General features: G+C 52.2%; 8 protein-coding genes across 8 annotated transcripts; 6 read left to right on the top strand and 2 right to left on the bottom strand.

Annotated features, from left to right (window-relative positions):
* Positions 1-414: 414 nt before the first annotated feature.
* On the top strand, positions 415-2575 carry AYO21_08333 (hypothetical protein; the record flags this gene model as incomplete). Its single annotated transcript, XM_022658278.1, has 2 exons — positions 415-2094; positions 2147-2575. 2 exons carry the CDS (start codon positions 415-417, stop codon positions 2573-2575), a joined length of 2109 nt encoding a protein of 702 aa, XP_022509431.1.
* A 651-nt stretch (positions 2576-3226) lies between these two features.
* On the top strand, positions 3227-4498 carry AYO21_08334 (hypothetical protein; the record flags this gene model as incomplete). The annotated part of the gene is made up of 3 exons (XM_022658279.1): positions 3227-3288; positions 3391-4120; positions 4202-4498. The coding sequence occupies 3 exons, from the start codon at positions 3227-3229 to the stop codon at positions 4496-4498; spliced, it is 1089 nt and encodes a 362-aa protein (XP_022509432.1).
* Positions 4499-4775: 277 nt separating this feature from the next.
* On the top strand, positions 4776-5171 carry AYO21_08335 (hypothetical protein; the record flags this gene model as incomplete). The annotated part of the gene is made up of 1 exon (XM_022658280.1): positions 4776-5171. One exon carries the CDS (start codon positions 4776-4778, stop codon positions 5169-5171), a length of 396 nt encoding a protein of 131 aa, XP_022509433.1.
* A 698-nt stretch (positions 5172-5869) lies between these two features.
* AYO21_08336 (hypothetical protein) lies at positions 5870-7106 on the top strand (the record flags this gene model as incomplete). Its single annotated transcript, XM_022658281.1, has 2 exons — positions 5870-6453; positions 6563-7106. 2 exons carry the CDS (start codon positions 5870-5872, stop codon positions 7104-7106), a joined length of 1128 nt encoding a protein of 375 aa, XP_022509434.1.
* Positions 7107-8012: 906 nt separating this feature from the next.
* Positions 8013-8813, bottom strand: AYO21_08337 (hypothetical protein; the record flags this gene model as incomplete). The annotated part of the gene is made up of 1 exon (XM_022658282.1): positions 8013-8813. The coding sequence occupies one exon, from the start codon at positions 8811-8813 to the stop codon at positions 8013-8015; it is 801 nt and encodes a 266-aa protein (XP_022509435.1).
* A 367-nt stretch (positions 8814-9180) lies between these two features.
* AYO21_08338 (hypothetical protein) lies at positions 9181-10983 on the top strand (the record flags this gene model as incomplete). Its single annotated transcript, XM_022658283.1, has 1 exon — positions 9181-10983. One exon carries the CDS (start codon positions 9181-9183, stop codon positions 10981-10983), a length of 1803 nt encoding a protein of 600 aa, XP_022509436.1.
* Positions 10984-12589: 1606 nt separating this feature from the next.
* Positions 12590-14220, bottom strand: AYO21_08339 (hypothetical protein; the record flags this gene model as incomplete). The annotated part of the gene is made up of 2 exons (XM_022658284.1): positions 12590-14039; positions 14123-14220. The coding sequence occupies 2 exons, from the start codon at positions 14218-14220 to the stop codon at positions 12590-12592; spliced, it is 1548 nt and encodes a 515-aa protein (XP_022509437.1).
* A 954-nt stretch (positions 14221-15174) lies between these two features.
* AYO21_08340 (hypothetical protein) lies at positions 15175-16053 on the top strand (the record flags this gene model as incomplete). The annotated part of the gene is made up of 3 exons (XM_022658285.1): positions 15175-15214; positions 15287-15540; positions 15607-16053. 3 exons carry the CDS (start codon positions 15175-15177, stop codon positions 16051-16053), a joined length of 741 nt encoding a protein of 246 aa, XP_022509438.1.
* Between the last annotated feature and the right edge of the window lie 155 nt (positions 16054-16208).

A 16208-nucleotide genomic window follows, 5' to 3' on the forward strand; every position in this document is an offset into this window, starting at 1 on the left:
GAATCTTGTACATTGCATTGACGCCACGAGAATGGACAGTGGTGGCAGCCTGAGGGAGAGACGACGAATCATTGTTCATTGTGATCTTCTAGTCGCGTGCCAACGATTAGATCAGACGTGCGGTTTGTAAGGCCAACCGCGCACCTCGAAAACTTGCGCCTGAGCAGCGCCTTGTCAACATTACACTCTCCCAACTGAAGGTGATATCAGGCATTGCATGATATTTGTTCACCCTCCTGGAAGTGGGCGCCAGGCTTGCTTCGCTGCCTTACCATTGTTGTTGTTTTTGACTTTTCCAGCACCGAACAGAACAAGCCCCGACATTGCTCTTGACAGATCCACTATTCTACTGTGCTGTTGACAAGCATACCTTTCTCGACAGAGACTTCAGAAAGTCGAAAGTGACGCAACGAGATGGACGGCGATCCCCAGACTCGAACTTCCAAGAAAAATGCCCAAGATGATCCATCTCTCGACCGGGAGTGTCCCATCATCCACCGTGTTCATTGCTATCATCCCGATATCGACGGCGAGGACCACAGTGAACACCCAGACTCAGCAGACTTTCTAGACCCACCACGACTTTATACAAATGACCATCGAGGGTCAGCCTTACGCGGCCAGCACCGGCTCTCCGTGATGCAACAGCTGCAAGGAAACGGCCCGATCCGAATAGTCAGGGGCTACAACTGTGCTGATTACCACAGAACAATCAGACAAGCTTTCGGTGCCGTCCCTCCGAGTCTAGAGTCTCGTCTCCCTAGCAAAGTCAGGCCGTACGCTTGCACCCTTGCGACTCCTGGCCCTCTTGCTAAACCGGGCTCGGAAGAGATCGTCATATCGACGGGATTGAAGACTGCGCTGGAGGACTACACAACATTGTGCAAACCGCCCATGGGTCATTGGGACCCTTTTCGAGATCTCTATGCACCGTATGATTACTTTTATCATTTCCGCCACGAGCTACGCGATCGATGTGCTCCGAGCCTGCCTCAACCGGAAAAACAACAGCTTTTTCAACTGCTTCACTGCATTAACGAGATACAGGGCGCTAATTTCGACAAGATTGACCGGGACTTTGCGTGCGGCAAGGTCCATCGAGACACTTTCGGCAAGCTCTTCGCCCCGAACGAACTCATTGTGACCATCGAGGAAGATCACCCGCGTGCGTATATTACAGAGACTGTCAAGTTGAGTTCCAAGTTTGATATTACCCTCAGCTGCTGGACTTGGTACTTCGACGGCAGTTTCAAAAAACACAATGCCACCATAACAGTTCCATGGCCATCAACAAATCCGGACGAATTGCAGATAAGCAGCCTCTCCACCTTCCCACTTCGACTTGATAAGACAGGCCTTCGGGAGAGGCTGGTGGCTCGTGGACGAAAATTCTGGAGCTGTCGACACCAAAGGCTCGTAAGCTACAACGCGCCATTCCCGACCATCTTTGAGCTGCAGGTCACAAACCCCAAATACATGGTGGACTACAAGACGTTCCGACAGATTCACCCGTCCCAGTTGGAAAAGCCTTTGGCAAGCGAAAGGGAGATGTCGGAACAGGGTGTAACAATGGGAGCAGAGGAGCCCCCAAACGACACCTTTTCCGTTCTCATGCCTGCCACAATTGTCGGGTATGCGTTCCACGACAAGAAATGGAGAAGCCTCTCCGTCGAGCATATCGAGGATGTCGTTTGGAACGAGGAAGCCTTTAGTCGCCTCGTTTTAAAGTCGAACAAGAAGGATACCATCAGAGCCCTCGTGAGCATTCACTTGACCAGTGCGAAAAACGTTGACTTTGTGGAGAACAAAGGAAATGGCCTGATCATGCTTCTTCATGGGTCCCCGGGGACAGGGAAGACGTTGACAGCAGAGTCCGTGGCCGAGGTTGCAAAGAAACCCTTGTACCGTGTGACTTGTGGCGATGTTGGAACATCTGCCGAGATGGTGGAAAAGTATCTCGAGTCCGTTCTGCTCCTGGGTAGTCTCTGGGGGTGTGTTGTGCTGCTTGACGAAGCGGATGTGTTTCTGGAGGAGAGGCAAGTTACCGATCTTGCACGGAATGCTCTAGTATCGGTATTCTTGCGTGTTTTGGAGGTAGTCCAAACCTCCCAATTGCTGTCGTATGCACGGAAGCTGACCAGAGTAGTACTACGATGGCATTCTCATCCTCACGACCAACCGTGTCGGCACATTCGACGAAGCCTTCAAATCCCGTGTTCAGCTCGCCATACACTATCCAGTTCTAAATTGTGAGGACCGATACGAGATCTGGTGCAACTTCATCGAGGCCCTGAACGGGAAGAAAGTGCCCATGCTTTACGAAGAGCTCAGACGTAAGGCTTTGGTCATGGCACGACGACGCTTTAACGGCCGACAGATTCGCAATTGCCTTTGGACAGCGACTCAAGTGGCGAAGTACAGGAACGAGTCGCTAGGGTACAGCCATATTGAGCAGGTGATGGATATCTCGCAAGAGTTTGAAGACTACTTGGAAAGAACTCGCGGGCATACAGACGAGGAGAACGCCCAAGCCCAGGGCACCAGGGCTTTTGATCCCGAAATCAACAGTGAATGAAGAACAGGCGCGGACGCGGGCAAGCTTGAGGCCGGGAATGTCAGCGATTCGCTCATACTATGGACATATGATTGTCAACAGCGCAAAGGAAAGTCTCTTGAGCCAATCCCAACTTTCGGTGGCGATATGAGTGAGGGTTCGAAGCAGCAGGTGCTACTGTATTGTGGAGCTTTCATAGGACCATTTTTTATGGAGAATAGAATGAAGTCAGAAGCAGGATGATAGAGGTTTACCAGAGGAGGCAGTGCCTTTGTCTCTGCCTTGTTGATGCTTGAGCCACGAAACCAACAATGTATCTGAGGGAGTATCTCAACCTAGGATAGAAATAGTCACTCATGCTTTGCCGCTCTTTCCATGGCAAATCCACGACCGAGCATCACATATCTCAACGCTGAGATGGGCATACGGAACGTTGGGTTGCTCCTCGGAGTTGAATCGCAAACTCGGTAAGAAAGAACCTCAACCGGGTAACCGGGAATCAACCACCTGATCGGATTCCCGACGACTTCCATCACCCGCAACACTATCGAAGGAATCACTGTATCTGCTATCTTTCCGATTTGTCCATGCTGACGCCTCTAGTCGACAGCCTCATTTCCCAACGGATCGCACCTCCTGTCTGGCAAACATGTAAACCCCCGGGAAGAGAAGATGGACTGCGCCCAAACCCCCTCTCCACCTCACAAAGCTCCTGCGAAACGGGTGTCCCTGGCGTGTGTGGCCTGCCGCGCCGCACATGTAAAATGCAATGCTAAAAGACCTTGCTCTCGGTGTTCTTTGGACGGCAGTGAATGCGTCTACACTAAATCTCGCAGGGGAGGCTTGACCCGGGCGGCTCTGGCGGCACGACGAAACCTGGTAGGAGCTAGTTCTCCTGCTACTGCGCTGGAGTCCGGCATCAGTATTGTCTCGGCCTTGTCTGAAAATGACCAGAGAAATACAGGAGAAGAGAGAGCACAGCATCTCGAGACTATAAGCTCGAACCTCATCAGTCCCAATATCGATGCCCTCGTCCATCTCTACTACAGACACTTCCACAAATTCCATCCCCTGGCTGTCCCCCTTCGGCACCTCGAAAGATTGTTGACGCTGGGCACCACCAAGCTGAACTTTCACCCTTTGCTCGCCGTGATGCGCTTCATCGGCTCACTGTATGCCCACTCAGTCAACTCTGACGAGCTGAAAGCAATTGCGACTGACGCTATCCTCGAACTGTCGTCGCAAACCCCACCGAGCCCTGTCCTGGCACAATGTTATCTCTTGCAGTCGATTTCCCTTCACTGGTGTGACGAGCTGGACCGAGCACAGGAAATGATGGACGCTGCGATTCGTATCGCCCTTCAACTTTCCATGAATCAGGCCGACTTCGCTGTGGACCATGGCGAGGGTGACCCGGTCGTCGAAGAGAGCTGGAGGAGGACGTGGTGGCAGATCTACATCATTGACGCCCACTACGCAGCCATAAGGCATGCTCCGACTTTTACAACCAACGAGGTGGAAATGACGACGGAACTACCCTGTGATGAGGAGGGATACGAATCGGGGGTGAGCTCCCCTTGACATCTCCTCTCACTCCTCTTGTGTTAGACGGCTTGCTGACACTTCCTCCTCTATGTGCTTCTCTAGATGATTCCGACCCCTTGGACGCTTGCTGATTTCGATACCCGCGAGTTTGCATCTGATGATCTCGTTTTCCCATCATTTGCCTATCTTATCGGCGCCGTCCGTGGGATCGCATCCTCAATAAGCAGATTCCTGGCAACTGTGGCTAGATCGGGGCATTCGTTGAGCGTCTTTGAGGTCGTAGACGTTGCCATTGACGGGTGGTTGCTCTCGCTCCCGGAAACGAAGCAAGTCACTGCATCTGCTGGAGGCGAAATTGACGAACATATGTTCCAAGCACATATGGCGATTCACGCGTGAGGGCTCCCTTAGCATTTGAAGAAACAATCTCCTTTCATACATGGACGTCAACACGGTCTCACCGGGGTAAGTATGGCAATACTGACTTTTCTCTTGTGATAGTGCCACCGTGGGATTCCACAGAGCGTTATCGGAGCTCTCTTACAATCCTCTGGAGTATTCACCCAGCTGCTCAGCAGACCCTCCCGAAGTCTCGCCTTGTTCCGAGCAATCTTTCCGGGGGATCCACACCGCCCGTTGTCTCAGATCCATAGACTGTGTGGTACGACTTCTTGCGATGTCTACGAAGCCTGCGTACCATACGCCGTTCACGGTCTGCATGGTCTCCTCCGTTATCGTCGCACATTTGTCTGCGTGTAAGTTTCTTCTGACGGGGCGAAACTTGGCCGTGGCTCGCGACCAGATCCGTATGTGCATTGGCTGTCTCCGACCCTTTGCTCCGGTGTGGCCACTAGCCCGCAGGACTCTGCACGAGGTTCAGATCATTGCCAGAGAGGTATTGGGCCTCAATCACGCGCAACAAGGACCTGGAGTCATGGACTCAAGCGCGATGGAAGTCGACTCTCATCAAGCCGCTATGCTTACAATGGAGACTCCGGTCAACTTCCTGAACTATCTCAATTTTGACGATTTGCAACTGTCGTCATTATCTTGGCTTCCGGCTGATGGATAGTTACCTGCGGCACTCTGAATGGAATTAATCTCGATATTCCAACAATCCGGGTAGCACCAGGCCCCAGTCAGGAGTGCAGATACGACTTGCTTGATTGATGGAATCCCTGCACAGAGTTCTGGAAGATCGTGCCAGATACTGCAAGCTGAAGACCGTGCCGAAGGAGTACTACGCAGATCAAGCAATACGGTGACCACGAGCTGATTCCACCTTCCGCTGAACTGGCCGTGCGAGAACAAGCCCTCTTTAATAGCCACGGTTTCCGATCCTTCGAGAGCGCAACACACATATATCTCCACTCAGACGTCGAAGATTGAGTATCCTGGAGTGAACCAGGACCCACCACTATACCCGCGAAGCTAACCAAGACTCCCCGGATACCCGACCTCTGGACTGCGAATAGTCCTGCCTCACCAGAAAACTGTGTATACCCGAGCGGTAAATCTGTCCCAAGTGAACCCGGCAAACATCGCTAGATGCAATATGCATGCTGTCATCCTTGAACCCTTGGGCACTGGCACTTATATACATTTTGGATGGGTTGCCGATGCCGGGTATTCAACCTCTGATGGGCGAGCTGCATCTCGACTCCCAGTGTACGTCTACATATTTATATCCCGCCCGTGCCAGTGGACGACCAAATTCTCGCAGCAAGCGTCATTCTACTCGTTGCTATTCCAAGTCTGGGCCCTTCAATGATGGCCACAAATCTCACAAGCAAAAGCACCATCAATGTTCTTCTCCTCGGCGCTACGGGGTCCCTGGGTTCCCGCATTTTTGGCAGCCTGCTCGAGAGACCCTCAGTGAATGTCACTGTTGTCGTCAGGAGCCGGGATAAAATGAACCGCATCCTCTACAGTACACAACACCGAAGCCGAGAGGGATTTAAACCCTCTTCTCCATCTCCTGCTCTTAAGCGAAAGCTCTCCATCATCGAAGGGGATGCGACCGATTCTGATCTACTGGCTCGAATTATGCGGGAGAAGTCCATCCGGGTCCTTGTCAATGCAGCAGGCCACGCTCCCATGTTCGCGGGAAGGAGTTCAAACTCTGTCTCTGACGGGAAAGACATGGCTTCTGGCAGCGATAACGAAGTGGCTCGCATCGTCCGCGCGTCCGTTGATGCGATAGAAGACGTTGCAAAGTCAGCAGAGGTCCATACAGCCGAGACGAGGGTAAGAGGATGGTTTATAGGTGGGATGTTACTGTTAGATTTGCCCGAATCCGATGGAGGACGTGCCAAACAACTAGCACCTGAGAAGGCTCACTCTTTGGACACCTAGTATGTTCTAAATTCGTTTGTCTCCTCCCACCAACTTGTTTTTGCGACCTCAAAACTTTAAACCTCATTTTCAAGCTGTCACACTCCTCTCTGACCTGCTGAGACACAGTCTACCGCTCTATCTCCACCACCGCCCCCTGGAGTCCATCCTGCGATCATCCAAACATCTGGACTGGACCCTCGTCTGTCCCGCGAAGATGATCCCACGGCCCCAACGGTCCAAATCATCTACCTCGTCAGCCGTTCCTAGTGCCGACGACGCAAGATCCGTGCCACTGCGGGCACCGTCACCGACCCTCGTTGCGACCGCCGACGTGCCTCCGCGCTGGAGTGTCTGGCCCGTCCTTCGCGCCCTCCCGTGGGGCATCGGACCGGTGCTGGAGATCATGGCGAACTCACCGCGGTATACCGTCACATTTGAGGATGTGAGCGAGTTTATCGTCGACAGCATCGTGGGTGAGCATGGGTTGCACCAGGAACGTGAGCGAAAACAGGAGCACGAGCAGGATCAAGACGTGTCCCGCAATGATCATGAGAGAGATCCGCACGTTCCAGGGTCTGTCGTTGGAAGAGAAGAGGGAGAGAGGAAAGAAGACGAAGGCGTTTGGATCAATTCCAAGATCGGCCTCATTGCCTGTTCCGGCCGTGCTTGACGACAACACGGTGGTAAGTGTCTGCGATCATGGAGAAGAGAAGAAGGTGGGAAGGGGGATGTGGAGGGAAGAGAAGACTGAGGTAGAACGATCTTGTAATAGCAGATATATTTGGTATATCCCACGCATTCTATCCCTGTATTGCCTTTTCAATGACGATGATGATCGGAATGCAAATCTCTCGTTCTCTCATTCTCTTGACCCAATTATCCCAAACATTCCCCCCCAATTCCCTTGAGGGCCTGTCATTCGTTGTATGCATGTATCCCACGCCGCTCCCTATCGGGTAAGATCATTCGAGATTACCTGAAAGTCTGTTGTTTTTTTTCTTCTTGGTTCTTTGTAGATTGTCGAACTCTCCCTTTCCCTTCTTTTCATTCTGTGGGAATGGCACACACGCATCGTGCATCGCGGATCTGCTCCTCCTGGTCCTGGACTCGCGGTTGGGTTGGTGGTCTGTTTTAGGCTTTGCTTCTAGGTTGATATGCGATATGCGACATGTATGGTAGGCAAAAGAACGGACCAAGTGGTCTTGCATCTTCGATCATTTGAGTATGTTGTCTATCCGTTTGACGATGCTTATGAGGCATGGAGCTTCCCGTGCACGCTTGTGGGAGCTCTTGGTTAAAGACTGACAGTCTTCTCCAACTGCGAGAGGACGCGACTCGATTTCGCTGTAAGGGCGGGCTTTGTCGCGACGTGGATGGGAGCAAAGTCGTGGAGGACTTTCACTGTGCGTGGCCTTATCGGTGGCAGATGCGATTTAGTCGGCGCGAAGAGCTGGGTCGAAGGTTGGCGCATTGGCGTGCGAAGGGGGTTGAGAGTCGCTATACGTAGTTGTACGATGTCACCTGGGGGATATTCGAAGTTCGGGTGTTTGTCAACTGCGGTAGTGTGGTATTCCCCTCAACCTCTGGATCCTCGTAGGATATCCAAATACAAATTTGCCAGGTCCCAGTCTGGCGAAGCATCTCCAGCATCTTTATCCTTGAGATGTATGTTGGTGCGACGAATCAGCGACCGCATAGCGTCGATGCTGAAATTCGAGGGCATTCCGCTGCCGTCGGTGACCGACTCGAGCATCCCACGTAACAGGGTCTCGTCTTCTTTGCTCACAACCTTGGCGTTGGCGTCTTTCGGAGCATCAACTGGCACTTGACCACGTGTGGCATCCACCGGAGCTTCAATGAAGGAGACTTCCACCACCATGCCTCTCAGGTTGCTGGCAGCTTGGTTTGGTCGGGTCGGAGTTTTCAAATCCCCGATGCGTATGACCCACTGGCCATTCTCCAGGGACAGCGCGGTGCCATTATCAATGATCATGGATTGTCGATGCGCCCATTGCGGTTGGAGTTTGGTGCCAACGATTTGAGTGAATGAATCGGCGGAGCTCGAGGGGATGGTGACTATAGTGAACGGCGCGGAAGCCGTATGATCTGTTGTCCCCTGAGATTTCTCCTTTGGCCCAGTCGTGGCGATATATGTCCTTGCCGGCGTCTGTGACAGGGTCAGTATACTGGTGGTTCTACGCTGAGATGTGTCCGAGTTGGGGAGCAGCGAAGAGGTGTCGACGAACAGGCGGTGGTCAAGGTGGAAAGGCGGGAGTGGTTCGGCTGGAAAGGAGCGCGAGATGTGAGAGATGAGCGCGGAGGATGGAGAGGACTGGCCTGGTCCGAAGGGGAGAATGAATACCCCCGTCAAAGCCATGTTGAAAGTAGGAAGACTATCGTGCTGTTCACTGTATGTGGACGATGTATATCCACCGAGGATATTTCTCGAACACGAAAAAAAGGTGGTGGAAACAGGCACACAGGGAAACTGGTGCGACATTCGCGGGGAACTTTGTTGGTGAATAAATTTAAGCTTAAAATCTAAACGACATATTAATGAGAACCTTAAATTTTCTCGTGGGGGCTTTTGCTGCTCGTCTCTCCAGGGTGGGTGGGTGAGGCCCCCCTGAAACTCCAAGATTTGGGGGTCGTTTCTAATTGCGGATCTTAATTTCTCTCTACACGTCAGACTTCAGATCAGACCTGATGGCGATCATCACTCACTCCACCGCAAGAGCACCAACATGATACTAATACGTCGCGTCTGGCTGTTGCCAGCGTTCTTCCTGGCCTGTCTGGTCTATTACATTTACCTCTATCCCAGTAATCCCACCACAGTCCCCTTTCCTCCTTCTGGCCACAAGACCAGCCTACACTGGACGAAACGACCCGAGCGATATCCTCCCGCAGGTTACCGGGACCTGCCCACAGGCCCTCTCGAGAAAATCCCCAAGATCCAATTCGACTTCGCATCACAGCCAGAATCTACGCATGCGAAGACAACGCAGGAAAGAAGAAGAGATGCCGTCAAAGAAGCATTCATGCATGCGTGGAATGGATACAAGAAATATGCGTGGGGTCAGGATGAAGTTGCACCGGTCAGCGGCGCGTTTCGCTCCAGTTTCGGCGGCTGGGGGGCTACTCTCGTCGATACAATGGATACCCTCCTCATCATGGGGTTGAACGATGAATTTGATCTCTGTGTCGAGATGGTCAAACGCATCGACTTCACGACCAATGACGAAGACACACTGAACATCTTCGAGACAACTATTCGCTACCTCGGCGGTCTCCTTGCCGCATACGACCTCACGGACGGAAAGTACGGGGTGCTCCTCGACAAAGCCAAGGAGTTGGGGGAGATGCTCTATTCTGCCTTTGACACTCCCACCCATATGCCGATGACGCGGTGGAGCTGGAAGAAAACATCCCTAGGCGGCGAGATCGAACCCGGCACCAATACCCTGCTTGCGGAAATTGGGAGCTTGACCGTCGAGTTCACCCGATTGAGCCAACTCACAGGCGACCTGAAATACTTTGATGCCGTTCAACGGATTGCAGAGGAGATGGAATGGGCCCAGAACACGACACGTATACCCGGTTTGTGGCCGACCATTGTCAATGCTAGAGAAATATCGTGGGACTATAACCATTTTACGATGGGTGGTATGGCCGATTCGACGTACGAATATCTGCCGAAGCAGTATATGATGCTAGGAGGCCGAGACCAGAAGTACAAGCACATGTATGAAGAGGCCATCGATACTGCGAAACGACATCTCTTCTTCCGCCCATTGGTACCAGGGGGCGAGAATATCCTTTTCAGTGGCAACGCGGCCCTGACTTCCCTGGAGACAATCCCCATCGCTAACCTCGAGCCTCAAGGTCAACACCTAGCTTGCTTCGTCAGCGGCATGGTTGGTATTGGTGCCAAAATTTTCTCGCGACCTGACGAATTGGATGTCGCACGTCGACTGATTGAGGGCTGTGTCTGGGCTTACAACGCAATGCCATCAGGCCTAATGCCCGAAACCTTCCACCTAATAGCGTGCCAAATTGGAACGATCGACCCACCCCCTGGAAAATGCGACTGGTCGGATGACAAGTGGTACGAAGGTGTCTCTCGCAAACATGCCGCGACCGAGGAAACCGCAAGTATGAGCGTTGTCGAGCGCGGCAAAAAGCTTGTCCAACAACGTCGCCTTTTCCCTGGGTTCACGGACCACGGCGATAATAGATACATCCTCCGGCCAGAAGCCATTGAGTCGGTGTTCATCATGTATCGCATTACGGGGGACCCAAGATACCAAGACATCGCGTGGGGAATGTTCCAATCCATCGAAAAGGCTACGAGAACAGCCATTGCGCACGCTGCTGTTCATGATGTGAGGCATGCACAGCCTGGAAAGAGTGACCGCATGGAAAGCTTTTGGCTCGCAGAGACGCTGAAGTACTTTTACCTGATCTTCAGTGAGCCGACATTGGTGAGCTTGGATGACTGGGTTCTCAATACCGAGGCGCATCCACTTAAGCGGCCGTCGACGTGAGTGCGAGTTGGCCACTTGTATAGCTCCAAGACAATGCCTCGTTACGATTCATGAATAACAGACGTCGAAGTCCGAGCGTTGATCGCTGGCCCGCCCTGAGAAACCTGTGGAAGGTCGCTGTGAATCGGCCTCCTGAGCGACTCGAGGTATTCTCCGTGTCTGGGACACCAGCACGTTGACCGATCACGAGTCCTTGGTCCATTTTCAAGCCCCCAATGGGTCGTGTCAGGTCTGCAGCAGTGTTCCGTGGAAGTTTCTACGTCCTAGCGGAGTAAATCTCACCATTTGCCCCGAGGATTGGGAATTCAGCGTGTCGTGGCAGTCTGAGAGAATCAATGCTGGACTTCGACGTCTCTGCTCGAAAACAACAAACTACCAGGCAAGAGGGCTTGCTTGCTCCAACGTGATATTCACGAGTCTCATTCAAGAAGCCGAGAGCCAGTGTATATTGCTATCATCATCACTATTGTTATTAGAAAGCACGGCGTTTCAGCGTACACTTGCTACTTGAAGTTTCTGGAACGAACTCATCCGTCTTTGGGGGGTACTTTTTGTATAACATCGTTTCGGACGCAAAGAGCCTGTCGGTCTATGGGGATATGCGATGCAATTCATTTTTTTGTCGTTCCCTTTCCCGCTCGGTTCAACCCGCCTTTAGAAGATTCTTTTGGTCTTTGAGAGGGAAAGGAAAGCTGTACATATTACATATCATATCATATTATACTACATTGCATTGCATGACATGCTATGACATGGCCTGGATACCTACCTAGGTAGGTAACAGAATATGAAGTATCGAGGAATTGCATGAATCTTGCTTATCCCGTCAAAGACACAAGTGGCACAAGCGGCACAACTATGTAAGTACATAACCATATTCCTGTCCTTCTCCTTCTCTCAAATCTCTTTTCCCCCTCTGTCTCTCTTCTTGTCCCTGCCTCCATCCATCCATCTCCGTCTGTCCCGTCTCTCTGACCCATTAACATTTCTTACCGCCCCAATGAACAAACCACCGTCATCAGGAATAACATTCGCAGCTCTTGATAATACTCAGGTAATGATACATTTCATTTTTCTCCCCCGATCTTTCCCAATTTTTCTGCGTTTTCCCCTTTAATGGATATTCCTCCCCCTTTCAAAAAAAGCGACTGGAAGCAGGTCGTCGATCGTGGATACACGGAAGATACAACTTGACCTTGGCCCCCGTCCATGGATGGAGAGGACTTCATTACTCCCAGCTGGCTGCTGGCTCTTGCTCTTGCTCACTGAGATTTCGCAGTGTGCCAAAATGTACCACTCATTGATTCATCCATCCATCCATCCATCGTCTCTCAGTCTCTCAATTTCCCAGGGTATGGCGTAAAAAGAACAAGTATGAGGATTTGTTACATTTCAATGGTTCTGCGCGTTGTCTTTGCTCAGTCGCAGCGTGTTTCACCGCCAGCCAGCCATTCCCATTGGTGATCTCAGTAGATAGAAATGGCAGACAATAACTCCATCTCCGTGGGAATATCCTTGGCCAGCACATCCCGACCCAATCGAAGGCTCTTACGATCTCCGTCTCTTTTGCGCGCATAGGATGTACAATATCCGGGGGAAGCTGTTTTCAAAGTCCCGGCACTTGATTCTGGCCTCGAGCAGCCTCTTGCCTCAGCAGTTCATCCACATCCTCGTCTAGATTCTTCAAGAGATCGTCGCCTCGGGGACTTGCCTGCGGTGCTCCTAACCCCGGGAGAGTACCACCGAAAGCACCTGTGCCCTGATCGTGGCCTTGTGGTTGTCCGAATTCTTCCATGCCCATTTCGCCCAGATCAGGAACCTGTTCGTCGCCACCGTGAGATATTTTCCGCCTTTTGGCCCCGAACCCGTTGACGCCCGACCCACCACTTGCCGAGCGGACGCGCGGCATCGCTGGCGCGTTTGTGTGGCTGCCAGGTAGAAACGCCGTATAGTCCGGTGTCGGCGTCGCGGCGATGCCAGAGAAATCAGCCAGGGCTGCTGCAACGGCGGGGTTGTTGGGTCGAAAACTTGCCAGGTCCGGAGATGCAGGGGCGGCGGGCGCGGCAGCTGATCGATCCCATTGTGCAGTGCTGGAGGGAGGTTGATCGAACATGCCATGGGGCATAAAGTCACCCTCGTCATCAGTAAGTTCTTCGATTTCTGGGCGTTCAGAGAGGAAGTGACTCGCTGCGGTTTCGCCACTGAGGTTGTTTCCACCAACATCGTTGAGTGCGGCATCGTTGCCAGCTGATGCACCCCCCGTGCCGGTGCCACCGAAATGTTCAGATGATGCTGCCTCGGCTGAAGATAGTCCACGAATAATGGCATCTTCGACCTCTCTCTTCTTGGCTTCGGTGCTAGTCTTCCGACTTTCCAGCGTCAGGTACGTCTCCTCATCCTTCGCCAATGCCGTCTTGTTGATTTCCAGGATTCTTTCAAGATCTGCGATCAGCGCTTTTCTGGCCTTGATACTCGCTGACACAGACGATTCAGCCGCCGCAAGGGACTTGATCAGGCTTGACAGCCGTGCGGCATGGACAGGGGGGCTCGGTAGCACTGCTTCCGGATCATTGAGTTTGGTGTACTCGTTCTGTGCGTTGTCGATGGCGGGTCTGGCGGAGATGGTCTCCTTGGTCACGGCGATCTGCAATGGCGCCAGACTTTCCAGTTCCTTTGGCATGGCGCCTGAAGAGGAAGTTGAGCCAAAGAGTGAGTTGCCCATGAGGGTCTTCTTGCCCCCGGATCCCTTTGATTTGTCGACTTCGTCGACTCGTGCGTCGATGGCATCCAAGATCGGAACCTCAAACACATTCCGTGTTCGCCATACTTCAACAACACGCCGGATCTTGCCTTGAATCTCAGGTGGTGAAGAGCGATAAGCCGTCTGGATGGCCTCTGGCATCAAAGGTGAAAAGGCATCCGGAAATTCAGTACGCTTCCGGGCTCGCGCGTTTTGGACGATGTCGTTGACCAAGTAGATGAAGTTGAGGCGTTTCGCTGGCGGTGAATCGCGGAGACGGGTGAGCCAGTAGTTTGCGATGCGATCTGCATGTCTCCTGGAGAACAAGTGTTAGCCAGGGTTCGAGTGCTACCACAGAACGGTATTCCACAGATATATGGCAACCGGAAAGGGACATACTTATGAAACATGATCCATTGTGAAACGGAGACAATACTATCTTGTGTCTCGTTGAGTGTCGAGAGCTTGGCCTTGAGGGCCTCGTCGGTGTACGACATGTTGATCCGTGTTGCTTGTGGTCTACACCATGCGGCATCCGTGGGCGTCGAAGTGAGCGCGTGTGGCCGTGTTCTCTGAGCCCTTTGACTCCTACGCGTGGATGAAGTCGGGCGCAGGTAAACGTGAACAGGCGATTCACGATCAGGTGGACAAGGCTACAAACTATGACAGCACCCTGACTGAGCTGGCCGAGTGAAAGAAAGAGAGCTCGGCAACGGAGCAATCAAGATCTGGTCGCTGCTGCTTGAAGTTCAAAACCGACTCTTTAGTAGAGTCTTTCACGACGCAGACTGTAGAGTTATCTGTAGCTGATGATGACTTTCGATGGAAAGTGAGGGAAAAGTCAAGTCGATGAAGTTGTTGTTTTGGGCATTTGTGGTTTCAAATGACAGGCCTAGCACGTGACACGCCCAAATATTAGGTGTCGCACTTAGAGGTCTCTCTGGCTTATTGGTCAAATGTTGGAAGAGCGAAAAGGGTATCAAATACAAGTCCTGCACTCAAGAATCACTGCAGAGAGACGGCGGGACAACATAGCGTTTCTGGGAACGTGATTAACAAAAACTCCATCTATTCGAACAGGTGAGGCTGAGGCATTCAGCCTGTTGCTCCATGCGGAAAGAAAGCCTCACACCAGACAGCAAGCGGCCCTTGCCATATTCTAGAAAATATTCTGTCAGACACCACTAAACCTCTCTCACGTAAACTTGCGCGGCGCGGTCGTCGTGTCAGACGCGTAGATTTCTCCCAAGGCCAATTGTCCTCCGTTGCAACTCAACGGTAACAACCATTCTCACAAAAATTGCTACCTTGACCTACTGTCCATTGCATTGTCATTGTACAGACCACTGCTTCTTTAATCACTCTCCGCCACTCAGCCACCGACAATCCGTATACTGCTTACTGAACGCTGCGCATCATTGCCGCAGCCCTTCCTCACCTGTACCTTCACAATGGCAGATCGGTTTCCTTCCATTGAAGACATTGATGCAGGTAAGATCTGGAACTGATTCGCATAACATGCTCAACACTGTATTCCCTCTGAGTAACTGACGATGGATACAGGAGAAATAGATGTCCGCCCTGATCCGACCGCCCAAGGTAGCTTTCTAGAGCGTGAACAAGCGCTCCTAGGAGAGGACGCCGAACTCTTTGACACCACCGATAGACCTGGCGCTGCTACTGTCGAAGACGACGACGATTTATTAGGTGGTGATGGCGACTTCACATCTGCTCCGGCACAGCCATCAGGTGGTGACGGACAACAAGAACTGGACGACTTTGAAAGCTCCTTTCCCGCCATCGACACCCGCAACGAGGTATGCTGCTGAAACGCCACTCCAGAGAGAAGGGACCCTCAGACTGACACAAACAAACATGGACAGAGCGTCGCGCCAAGTGGCACCATAACCGATTCAACCTTCGGCGGCTACACAAACTACACTGCTCCGACACAAGACGAAGAGACTGAACCCATCCGCGAATGGCGAGCCAAGAGGGATGCTGACCTCGCCCGTCGTGACGAAGCAAGCCAACGCAAGAAGGAAGAGACCATTTCCACTGCACAAAAGGACATTGATTCGTTCTATGAATCATACAACCGGAAAGTTGACAAGCAAAAGGCGCAGACTGCTAAAGAGGCCGAGGAGTTTTTGGCCAAAAGAGAAGACACCACTGCGGGCGGCACGGCTTGGGAGAGAATCGCAAAATTGGTCGACTTGAGCGGGAAAGGCCAGTCGGGCGGTGGGGATGGAAGCTCCAAGAAGAGGATGCGCGACCTGCTGCTTAGTCTGAAAGCCGACAAGGACGCACCTGGTGCGGCGGGGTTGTAAAGATATGACGGATTAAGTGGATGACATGGCGACTGGGAAGAAACGGAACGAGTGAAGATGTATTTGGTCTATGTCTGTGGCTCTTTGATCATGGGGAGACCGGAGCCATGATGGACGCCTGTGTTCCTGGCGCTTTCTCCAACCCAAAAGCTTCT

The sequence above is a fragment of the Fonsecaea monophora genome (genome assembly GCF_001642475.1).
Source record: "Fonsecaea monophora strain CBS 269.37 chromosome Unknown Scaff71, whole genome shotgun sequence".
Taxonomy (NCBI): domain Eukaryota; kingdom Fungi; phylum Ascomycota; class Eurotiomycetes; order Chaetothyriales; family Herpotrichiellaceae; genus Fonsecaea; species Fonsecaea monophora.